Source organism: Typopeltis vanoorti, chromosome 1 (genome assembly GCF_054136105.1).
Source record: "Typopeltis vanoorti isolate ZY-2024b chromosome 1, IOZ_Tvanoo_1.0, whole genome shotgun sequence".
Classification (NCBI taxonomy): Eukaryota; Metazoa; Arthropoda; class Arachnida; order Uropygi; family Thelyphonidae; genus Typopeltis; species Typopeltis vanoorti.
The window spans coordinates 169,259,111-169,271,583 of NC_143549.1; the positions used below are offsets into that span (position 1 = coordinate 169,259,111).

Below are 12,473 nucleotides of genomic sequence, written 5' to 3' on the forward strand. Positions count from 1 at the left end.
GTAACGTTACTTTATGATGAGAACATCAAGAAAAGGGAGTTTTCCATCTTTTTTTTTTTTTTTTAAGTCCTAATATAAATTTCATGGTAAGAGTTAAGGGAATGAAGAAATTGTTGCAAGTTTGGGAGGCCATTTTTCCAAATGAGTCCAAAACCCAACAGTATGAGTCTAAACCGAACAGTATGGTTTGGTTTAGACTCATTTTCATTAGGAAAGTCTTCTCAAAATTTTCAACAAAAAGGTCAGCAGGAGGAGGGGGCTTCATGCGACTTTTACCTTTTTCCAGTTGAAATCTGCATTGAAGGGCACTCATTTTCAGTCAGTGGATGAGGTAAAGGAGAAAATGGCAGCGCTACTGAAGCAGATAACACCTGACGACTTACAGCACTGCTTCCAACAATGGAAAATTTGTATGCAACGGTGTATAGATAGAGGAGGGGAGTATGTTGAAGGTGATAACAATTAAGTTGTACAATTGTAATAATAAACCACATTTTTGCAACCAGTCTCATTATTTAATAGCCACACCTCCTTTTATACTGTTGTCACATGTCTTGTTTTTTACTTCTGTAATCAAGTGATGTATCTATGATAACAGTACTTGGTTGGGAATTTGTCAGGGCCTCTGAAAAATTCATGTTGAAAGGATTTTTTTTCTTCAGTGCCAGAGCTCCCCACCCACCAAGGACACACACACACAGTGCCTACCCACTGGCAAGCTTGAAGGGGGAATGTTAGGGGCTACCCTAGTGATATACCACAGCAAGCCTCAGCCACAACCACAGACCATGGGAAGAGAGAGACTTACTGCAATGCCACTGACACTTACAGGCAGGTCCACTAGCCAACTGACCATGGGCAGGCCATCTAGAGCTGCTCATTTTGCTAAAGCAGAGGCCAAAACAATGCAAGACTACTATGATCTCCCCCCCCCCTCCAGATGTTCACAAGTCACACTTCACAGCAAACAAAGCAGCAGTAGGGCATTGGATTAGCTCTTAGTGATTGTGTCTGGAAGACAGGATAGCATCAAAGAATCAGAAGTAGAGCAAAGAATAAAGAGGGCCAGTACAACCCCATGGAGGTCTCCCTCAAACATGGAGAGGTGGCCCATGAGAGGGCGTTATAGAAAGCATCACAGGTTACTGTACTGTTATGGATACATAAAGAAGTGACAGTAATAAAGGATAGTGTTTGACAATGAAATTCAGCAATTTGTCAACATTCAGAATAATTTAAGACAAATCAAAATATGAAAGTCTGAATTTTAAGGGTCAGATAAACAATAGCCAGGTAAACATTTGCAATTCTGAACATGAGCAAAACAAGAAAACTGATAACTTTAATGCCAGCTAGTTGAGAAAGGCTACGTATGCTGCTATCAGAACTCAAACTTTAACGCACTCTGAGAGCTCAGAATACTTATGAGTATAATAAAGCTTCACATTTGATATAACTAGATTTGCAAATGCAAGCAATATAAATATTTTCATCCTAAACCAACATTCTGGTTAACAGGTCTGAATAACAACTCAAGAGGACATGCCTCAGTTTGAAAGTTTGGTTTGATAGTTAATATAAATGTAAATTATTAAAAATAGGTTATCAATAGGTATTGCTAAGTTTACTTCATTTTACACATGTTATTACTTACCATTTAAAGCAGGGATCCCCAAAAAGAAGTGTCATAACAAGAGTAATTTGTAAAATTGAATTATCCTGACGATGTTTTGTATCATAGCCTTCCAGAAGATAACGTCTTTTAACTCCTGGACCTGCACCTGCTCCTGCAAATTCTGCAAGATTGAGGTCTGCATAACCTAATTTTTGGAAGGACCTGCCTCCTTTTACCTCCTGATAATTATAAAATATATAAAATGTTAGAATTGAAAAACATCCAAAGGCTATATAAAATGTTATTAATATTCAGTTGCCATTTTACAATCACTTCAGATGATTTTATCATATCCCTTACCAAATTTTGTTTAAAGTAACATGCCAAGTTCAAAATCAATAATATTTGTTTAAGTAAAATACAGGGTGCAACATTCACATTAATACAATTCTGGTTATAAGCAATGTTAATTTTTTAAAAAAACTGATCTTATTTCAAGTTAAAATTGCTCATCCTTAAAACTTATGCAGAAGTTATACCAAATATATACAAGCAGCAATAACAACTGCAGACCAGACCAAAGTTTTGCATATGTTAATCTGTAATGTATGACCTTATGATATCTTTAGTATAAAAGCATTAACGATGATGGGGATAATCAAGTTCATTATTACAAATGTTTAATGAGTTAACTGTAACAAATGGCCAGGCTTCCTGATATATGCACAGATGTCACATGAATGCTGCATGCCTCTGTTAACACCTATCTCAGATGCATGACAAAAGAGCATCAGTGAATTCAATTGCCAGCCAGCTGCCTATGTGGTTTAGCATATCTGCTTTTCAACTATTACATTTTGTAATCAGTACTTGTTTTATATGAATTGGAGATGATTATTTTCTAAATTGGCTTTAGAATAACTAAAATCCATGTCTTGAATATACATCTTGTGAAATAAAATTTCTTTGTATGAATTCTTACAAAGTCTGATATATTTCCATAATTATATTTGCAATATACAAAAATGATGTTAAAATAAATATCACTACATCATGGTTTTCTAACTGTAGTTTTGATTTAAAATATAAATGATTCAATTAAACTGGATTAACTTATTTTTATTTCTTCATGAGAGATACTGACAATTTTAAAAAAATTAAAGTAAAAACTAATGCTGACCACTCTTTGCAAAAAAAAGTTACATTCTGAACACACCGTGTTGTATACTTACACTATGTGGTACTGCAGTGGTGACTAGTAGCTGTCATAAGCATGCATAAAGATTTTGCTAGATTAACTGGGCTCTTCAATTCACAGGAAGAGAGATGTAAACAGCTGAACACAAGTATCAAGAGGAATTGGGGAGTTATTAGAGGGAACAGGTGTGAACAGAGCAAAAAAGAGAAGAATGCAGTGGATTAAAAAAAAAAAGTTTTCATTAGAAAAGAAATGTTTTTTCAAGTCTCACATGTAAGAATAAAGTTGAAACAGAAGCAAAAAGGGAAGAAAAAGAAAGTGCTTTTAAAAAAAGATGGGGGGGGGGGGGGAAGCACCAGAGTAACTGATCATTTAAGATGCCAAAGTAAACACATTTTACTATTGAGGAATGATATCCAGAACACATTTCTGGATATCATTCCTCTTGAGAGTAATATATAAAGGAACACTCATAGCATACAAGATATCTCAAGCTCAAAGTACGAAGGACTTCACTGTTCTGAATACTAAAGAGGAAGGTAAGTCAATTTGAATGAGGGTATTCTGCTGGTTTTATAGGTAGACATTTTCTTCTTAATTTGGAAATAGAAAGGAAACAGTGAAGGATGTACACGAAGAGCAATAATGATCAGTGAAGAAAATTATTTTGTACTTAAGTTTTCAACAAACAAGCAGAGAATCTAAACTATTTCTGACAACTGGTCATGCAAAGTTTTGAACAGTGCTGAATTTCATGTTAAAAAAAAAAAAAATTGTTCAATCATTAATCTGAATATTGTTATAGAAGTGTAAGAAAGTGTAAGACAGAGAAAAATCTTTCCTTTCTTATTTATGTTCATCACACAACCAAACTAGGAATCATGATAAGTAATTTACTGAAATATAATTAGCCCATGAGTTTTTTTGGTAATAACTTTATTTTTTTTTAAAGGAAATTACATATATTTTCAATTTTTTGGTAAACTCAAATTACTATCATCAGGAACAGAGTTCAATATGATATGTGTAGGCACTATACTGAGTAAATGAGGCTGAACTATGGCAACCAAAACTGAACCTAAAGTCCTGAATAGTGTCCCCCCCCCCCCCCCAGTGGTTGTCCTTGGCTGTTGGGCTGAAGCAGACGGTGAATAGTTCCTAAATTTGGGGCAGTTTCATACATCAAAATTTGTTGAGGTTTGGGTAGTTTAAGGCTGAGACTGCTTCAAGGAATAGTCCCTTGTATTTATATTTGCTGCAGTGGAGTAGAGTGGCCTTCTTCCAGCATGTCTTGTAGTGGTGTCCAAAGAATGCATGGCATGATCTGCAAGTCCTGAGTGGCTGTGGTGGAAACAGATGTAGTCCTTGTATCTGGTGATTCTGATGTTGGCTGTTGCTGGCCATAGTGGGATAGTTTACAACTGCAAGGGACTGCAGAGATGGTGTTTGGTGGAGTGGATAAGGGATGCAAAAGTCTGTATTTTTTTTTTACAATATCTGCTAGTTTTTCAGATATGTCCTGGATAGATGGAATGGTGATGGTTTTGGTGTAGTCTGGTCTGAAGGGGGGGGGGGGAAGATGGGAGAAGGTTATGTGGTTTGGGATTTAAAAAATTTTTTAGATATGGTGGAGATTGGAGATTGGCTAAGAAGATTTTGCAAATGTAATCAAGTTCAGTTCAGTGATGAAAACAATCTAAACTAATTAACTTTACCTGTTATATAGAGTTTTAATAATCGCATACTGTTGGAAAGGGGAAAGAGGAACGACTGTTGGTAAACGTACACATCATTTACTCAGTGTAGCTGAACAATAAGTTTATGCAGGGGAGAGTTTAAGCTTTCTCTTTGAAGTTCTCCAAGAAGTAGTTAGTCCACGCACACCGGACTAACTACTTCATGGAGAACTTCAATGGCGGTGATGGTGGTGGGGGGGGAGGGAGGGGAGTAAGCAGAGATCCCATGGCTGTCCCTTCAGTTTGTTTGGAAAATTTTCCTTGCCAAACAGAATAGCCGGAGCTCATAATGAACTTTGAAAAGATAGTTTTTCTGTTCTACATTATTTTAATTTTACACATTATTTGCTATTGTTATTAAAGCTTATTCTTATCTGCTATTTGCTCTGTAACAAAATTACATCATCATCTGGAAACAAATTTTTTTAATTCACTAATTTCGTTTTCAACCATATTGCAAAAGCCCTCTAAGTGGCCGTAACTATTAAAATAATATTTTTACATAAAAAAGTATTATATATTGAATGTAACTCACCAGAAAAGAAAGTGCTCAGCTTGAGATTAACACACTTATGATTTTTAACCTGGCAGAAAACGAAAACAACTTTCTACAATAAACACTTTATACGGTAAAACAACTGATGTCTGCTAAATGGTATTTATACGATAAACATGCCTGCTAAAGGGTATTTCCCCTAATATAAATTCGCTACTTATAACTACATGCGCGATATGGACAGACACAAATTTAACAAAGATAAAATTTGATTTTTAAGTAGCATGGTAAGGAAAAAAAAAAAAAAAAAAAAGAAAGAAAAGATAAAAGGTTAGTACAATTTGTAGCCTGTGTTTCTATCAAAACTGCGTTGAACAAGGGTTACTGCAATTTGTAGACCAAGTTGTATAAGTACCGCATTATACGAGGATTACCTGTCCTCAATAATATATATAATTGAGTACAAAATGTACTACAGATTTGCAAACAACCTTTTGTGGGTGGGAGCAACATAAAAAAAAGGCTGAATAAGGAGATACTATTGAAAAGAAAAAAAAAAAGATAAACTCAAGGAGCTAAAGAAGCTCATCCGGAGCAGGCTTTTACACAGTGGGATACAAAACCAAAACCTGTTAGTTAGAGAGTGGATATGCTATCCACTCAGCCAACCAGGCTGGACGACTGTATGATTTCATTATTAGGTATGTGCTTAATGAGCATGCGATAAAATTATGCTTTCCTGGTGCAAAGATTAAAGTTATTAGTGATAATGAAGGTTTATTTTCTTGATCCTGAGAATTAGTAATAATATTTTTGGTTTATAGATCAAGTGTTGATCAATTTTATTAACTTAAACTAGTTTTGCCAAACTTTAACTGTTGGCATCTTCAGGGCACTTACATATAGGCTGAAACAATCTCACAATTATGTGCAACTATAAAACTGACAAGAATAACTGTAAAAAACTGACTAAAATAATTACAAATAAAATAGTATCGAACGTGCGTGAAATACGTAGTGCGTGTATAAGATTAGCTAGCTGTTGCTAAGGAACTTTCTGTAGTTTGTATTAAAGTTCATTTCTTTTGTTTTTAAAGATTTGATTAGGGTTTTCCATATTTCTGGGAGTATTAGGCCTTGATTTCTGTTAAGGTTGACAGTAGAATGGGTGACTGTGGCTGCTTCTTTGAAAATTCTTGAATGGTATTCTTCCTCTAAGTAAGGGGAACAACTTTTGTCCCACTCGCCAACCTCCTCAAACAACACAAAACAAGAGTAACATTTAAACCAATAGAATCTATTCATAAACTACTAAGATCTCCAAAAGACAACCACCCTTTCTATAAATATGCTGGAGTTTATAATATTCCATGCTTGTATGGCTCTAGTTACATCGGACAGACTTCGAGAAGCCTTGAAATCAAGCAAAAAGAGCACATTGGCTATGTCAAAAACAACAGACAGGACATTTCTGGCCTATCGTCTCATTTCTCTACAACTAACCATGTCATCGAGTGGGACAAAAGTTGTTCCCCTTACTTAGAGGAAGAATACCATTCAAGAATTTTCAAAGAAGCAGCCACACTCACCCATTCTACTGTCAACCTTAACAGAAATCAAGGCCTAATACTCCCAGAAATATGGAAAACCCTAATCAAATCTTTAAAAACAAAAGAAATGAACTTTAATACAAACTACAGAAAGTTCCTTAGCAACAGCTAGCTAATCTTGTACACACGATATGTGTTTCACGTACGTTCGATACTATTTTATTTGTAATTATTCTAGTCAGTTTTATAGTTACACATAATTGAGAGATTGTTTCAGCCTATATGTAAGTGCCCTGAAGACGCCAACAGTTAAAGTTTGGCGAAACTAGTTGGTTAAGTTAATAAAATTGATCAACACTTGATCTATAAACCAAAAATATTATTACTAAGATATTAGTGATGTTGTCAGATTTCAAAAAAGGGAAAGAAAAATTATTTAAAAGATGAAAAAACAAAAATGCAAGAAAATAAAATCACTAGAAAAAAGAACAGTAAAAGAGTAAAGATGCAAGTCTCTCTTGTCAATATATTATAATAGCGTACCAAAATGGCCAAGACTGCAAATGAGTCAAAGTTGTGGAGGAGCAACAGTGTCAAGTCATTAGTTGTTTAGAGTGAATTTGATGGACAAAAGGGCTTGTATAAATAAGATGAATTGCACTTGAAAGGATCTTAAGTTAGGAGGTGAAAGGTTCGGTCAGTGAGAGAATGGTTGTGCAAATCAGGAAGTATGCAAGCAAGTATGAGAATAAGATCATAGATTGCTGAATGCAGTTTCCCATGTCCTCAAATCTGAATGATACACTCATTAAAAGATTCAAGAATAGCTGTGGGTTATCACAATGCATGTATACTAATACTAAAAGTTTAAGGAACAGAGTGAGGAGTTTTTGACAATGGTTAGCTTGAACTTGCTAAAAAATTATAGGCATCAGCAAAACTTGCTTAACAGAAGATAATACGTTCATTTGGTTTCTGGTAGAGAGATCACACATTTATTAACAAGAACTAGTTTCCTTAAAGTAACAACAAAACCCGACAATTTTTTGTAAGTCATGAGACTTGCATTATTAGGGGTGCAGAATATATTACTTGGACAGCACTTGATGAAAAAATAACTACAAACATATAATTACACCCAACAGAGTTTTTTTGAAAAATTTAACAGAGTGAAAAAAACTGCTGGATTAAACAATGTGCATGTGATCAAACAGCTAGTTACAGCCATCATGTTCTGTAGCATAATGCATATCACATCTACAGATTCTACTATTGTTAAATTCTTAACAACAATGGGTTTTTATTGATTTTTGATTTGATGCATTGTGGGGGAGGGGGAATAGGGCATTTCTGAGACATCTTTAAACTCTCTTATATAATAGTTATGATATACAGCATTTCAGTTTTAGTTTTCAGTCAAATTACTTGGCAGCCTATGTTTGTTATGTGAAATGCTAATCCTGATCCATGCTTTTCTTTTCAACATCCTTTATACATTCTGACATTTCAGATTTCCCCTGGATCATACTATTAGGCAGGTCTACATAGCAATTATCACAAGAGCAAACAGTTTTACATACTACTGGTTTCTTTACTGGTGAACGTGGTGGTTTTGGTGCATGCAAGAACTTAAGAAATCATGTACACTGGGATAGAAGCCACTTTAATATAATTCTGAAGCATCGCTGCAACCTTGTTATGTGATCTTGATGTACAATAAGGTAACTGCATTTTTGATAACTTGTTTGGTAGAAAGAGCTGTCGGTGACGTGTAAAATTTTGTTGTCTTCACTTCAAACCCATTGCGTGAGAGAGGTACATTTAAGGTAATGTTCTTCATTACTTTTTTTCTGTCATACTAGAGATGCTATAGGCTATGTTCCACATTTAAATCATATACCTATCTTTTGTAATAAATGGTGGTGTGAATCAGGACATGGGAATCTTCCAGTTGTGGTTGTGTTTTTCTGTATATTGAAAAGATCAACACTTTTCTTCTTCCAAGACTCATCAACAACCAAAAATAAGCCTAAAGTTCTAAATGGTGCTTCTCAGTTAACCAAAATAGGTATCCTTGGCTGTCAGGCTGAAGTATCAAGAATGAGCACTTCCCAAATTTGGGGCAGTTTCATACAAACAAATTTGTTGAGGTTTGGGCGGGGGTTGGTACAGGGCTAAGGGAAGTAAAAGGAGATATGGATGCATTATCAAATTAACTCAATGTAGCAAGTAATCACTGTGGAACTTTCAACTATGGGAACAGAGTGAAAGAAGCAAAAAGGCATATGGGGAGATAGAAATGGAATTTATGCAGCTATTAATAGATACTTTCTTAACAGTATGTCATGGAAGGTGTCCAAAGTCTGAGGGTATTAGAAATGGCAAAGACTGTGTATTAGGGCTTATGAGGAAAAACTCATGATAAAAGTTTAATGGAGTGAAACAGCACTAGGACACGATTAAAAATAGTATTTAATATTTCCAATATTTCATCTTAGTTACAGAGACATTGTCAAGAAGGACAAAATGAGATACACACAAAAGGTAGCACAGAACTAACTGAAACACGTGGACGAAAGACTGGAGTCCTAACTGAGTGGAGCACCCTCTATAGACCTGTTGGCAGACTAGAATGTAAACCGGGATCTTGAAGTATTAGTGGTTCCTATATTTTGAGAAGTTTAATGCAACCATATTTACTCAAATTAGGCTGATTTTTAAGAGTAGCAGCAGATTCTAAAAACAGTCTTTCTGTTTTAAATTTACTGTGATGGAGCATGATGGTATTTTCCCCCATTGATTCTGTGAGCTGTATCCAAAGCATGGTATGCAAGGCCAGACTGACCATAATTCAGGACTATGGATGCATTTTTTATGTTCTTCAATTCGGATGGTAGCTGATCTTCCAGTCTATCCAATGTAGTCCAACTTGCCAAAGAACTCTATATACACCTGGAACTGAGAGGTGAAGGATGTCTTTAGTGGAGTGAACAAGGGTAGCTAGTTTGATGTAGGGCTTGAAAGTGGTGCAAAGATTGTATTTCTTTATGATTCTAGATATTTTTTCTGATGTGCTTCAGACATAGGGGATGGTGATTGCATATAAACCACACTTTTCTAAGTTCCAACAATATCAAAATAAAAAAAATAATAATCAGTCCTTTACCCTAATCCATGATCTTCTCTTCAGAAAGATTTTTAGTAATGCTATCACCATCCACTATGTGAGTCACATCATAAACATTATCCAAAATAGCAAAGAAATGCACATGCTCCAACGTGAAAATGACAACACCTCAGGTCCATAAACATGCTGTATGGTTTTCCTTTCAATCTTCAATCACAAATGTTTTTACCACTAAAGATAAATCAACTTACCCATAGGCAGTTACAGTAATAACAGAAAACCAGTACCTTCCTGGTATTTTTCTTCTTAAGGCAATCATTTATAACTCTTGCTTCTCATATATCCATTCCTTTTTAACTCCCCTTAACATGCATTCTTCCTCGTATGTCATATGTACTATATCAAGTAAAAGCTTCTCTTTTACTTGATATAGTAATATAGTCCAGAGAAAAGCATATGCAATTTAGTTCTGATGATGAAAGGAAGTAAGCTAATTCTTGTTGCTGCTAAATGAAATGCCATACCCATCAGTGACTAACTGAGGTGAGAATAGGCTTAATTGCCTCACTGGTCTTCTACTGATAGCGAAACTAATAGCACTGTACCTGCATTCAGCTTGCAATGGAATATTGTTCTAAAAGACAGTTTAAAATCTTATCAACATAGTAATATTTATACACATCATATAATCCAATTTAATAAATTAATTAACAAAATTTTTCTGTAGAAAGATGCTTAAATAAATTTAACCATCTTTATGCTACTGTAGCTGGGCTAAGAGTTAAATATTCTAGTTCTGCTCTAGAGATCAAATACAGTACTTTTTCAAGTCACTTCAGGACTTTCATGAGCAGAGTTGTGGTCACACAATGAGCAACATAAAAATTTAAACTGCGACTTAAATTGCTCTCCTCTGCACTGTCGATTATTCTTGCATAGTTCTCAAGGAATCAGTTTGAGAAATACAATTTGCATAGAATCCAATTGTTTGGAGGTAAAATAATGTATAGAGTAAAAGCAAAAATCTAATTTCTTTGATGCTGAGAAGACAGTTTTTATTTGTGAAATATTTATACCATGAAAGGCTGGAGATTTTAATTATCCCAAACATAAACTGTAAGTAAATTCTTTCTGCAGTAAGAGAGACAGGATTCAACTATGCTGGAATTGAAGTTATTGCTCATGAAGAATGGTTTAGAAATTAGAATTTGGTAAGGGGTATTCCAAGAGTTATTTTCTTCTCTTTCTATCTTTATCTTTCTGTTGTATGTAAACTTGAACTATGCATGCATGCATGAATAGTGTAAGTTTAGTAAAATGAAAAAAGTGGGAAGAATGTATGATTGACTAGAAATCACATCCAGCAAAACTGGATGTGATTTCTGGTCATTTTTTTTTATTCCACACATGAGAAGTACAAGAACTATTATAGCCCATCATTGCCATATGTGTGTGTGTGTGTGTGTGGTCTCTCTCTCTCGCACATACACACACACACAGAATAAAGACAGTAGGAATGGGGAACTAGAATACCTAAACATCAACCGCAAAATAAATTAATACTGAGCTAATGTACCACCCTATCTTAAGGTTTATCTTCACACTTTTGCAAATCAGTTGTCTAGCTTGGCATTAAATAAACACTAACTCAATGAGATCTTAAGACAGGAGACATTACTTACTAGGTCTTTGCATTATGTACAATCAGATGCCATAAGATACTAACTTTTGAATTTCTTTGAACTTATTCAAAACATTGGTCCAAAAGTGAATAGCATTAACAAGAAGATTCTTGCTGACTGACAAAGGCAAAATCATACAGGCAATTAATTATCAGATGATAGTTTTCTAGGTGGCATGGATTTTTACTATTCATACATTTTTCCATTACTCTCAAGAGAATTGAAGTGAGATGGATAGCAGTTTGACAGTAAAGATTAGTCATTCTTCAGGAATAGGATGCAATGGACTAATTTCCAAGTCTGGTAGTCACATGAACATAACAAGTTTCTTGCTTTTAGTCCTTTTTTTGGAGTGTCATCAGTTTTCTAAAAGTAAAATTTTTTCGTTGAAACGGCTATCTGATAGTGGTTTCAATGAAAGCCAAGTGTGATATACTTCATTCTTTTCTTGAAATTTTAGCACACAAAAGAAAACTTATCAAAAATATTTCTTAAGCATACAAAAATTGTTTCCATGATATAAAGATTGGAGAGGAAGGAAAGTAATGTTTATGAGAGCAGATGAATTGTAGCCAAAAACAGAAGCTCATCATGAGATCAGTGTACATGAAACCATCTGGTGCAAGATAGAGGCTAAAAAAAAACAAAATATGAGGGTGGTCTGAAAAGTTCTCGGCCTCGACCATAGATGGCAACACTATCAGCAGGATTTTTTTTTTCTAAGTTGGTACATCTGTCATAAGCATCCATGTGAAATTGCAAATCATTCTATCAAGTAGTTTGTTTTATACAAGCTGTCTGAAGCAAAAGTGTTGTCTGTATCCCTTGAAATGGATAAAATTGAGTATCATGCAGTTATAAAATTCTTTGTAAAAGAAGGTTTAACGCCAAAAGAAATTCATTCGAAGTTCATAAAAGTTTATGGGCTGCCAAGTTTAAACATGGCTGTACCAGCGTTCAAGATGATCCACGTGAAGGATATCCAAAAAGTGTAACAACACCACCAGAAATCATCGATCAAGTGCATGATATGGTATTCAATGACCGGCGAGTCAAGGTGCATGAAATT

General features: G+C 34.8%; 1 protein-coding gene across 3 annotated transcripts in view; it reads right to left on the minus strand.

The window, feature by feature from the left end:
- Nucleotides 1-12,473, minus strand: part of LOC150110636 (EEIG family member 2) — a 140,141-nt gene that overhangs the window by 72,477 nt on the left and 55,191 nt on the right. For all 3 annotated transcript variants that reach the window (XM_090399984.1, XM_090399976.1, XM_090399968.1), the window contains exon 4: nt 1,655-1,854. In XM_090399984.1, the coding sequence (XP_090256110.1) occupies nt 1,655-1,854 (200 nt within the window). The remainder of the gene's footprint in view (nt 1-1,654; nt 1,855-12,473) is intronic.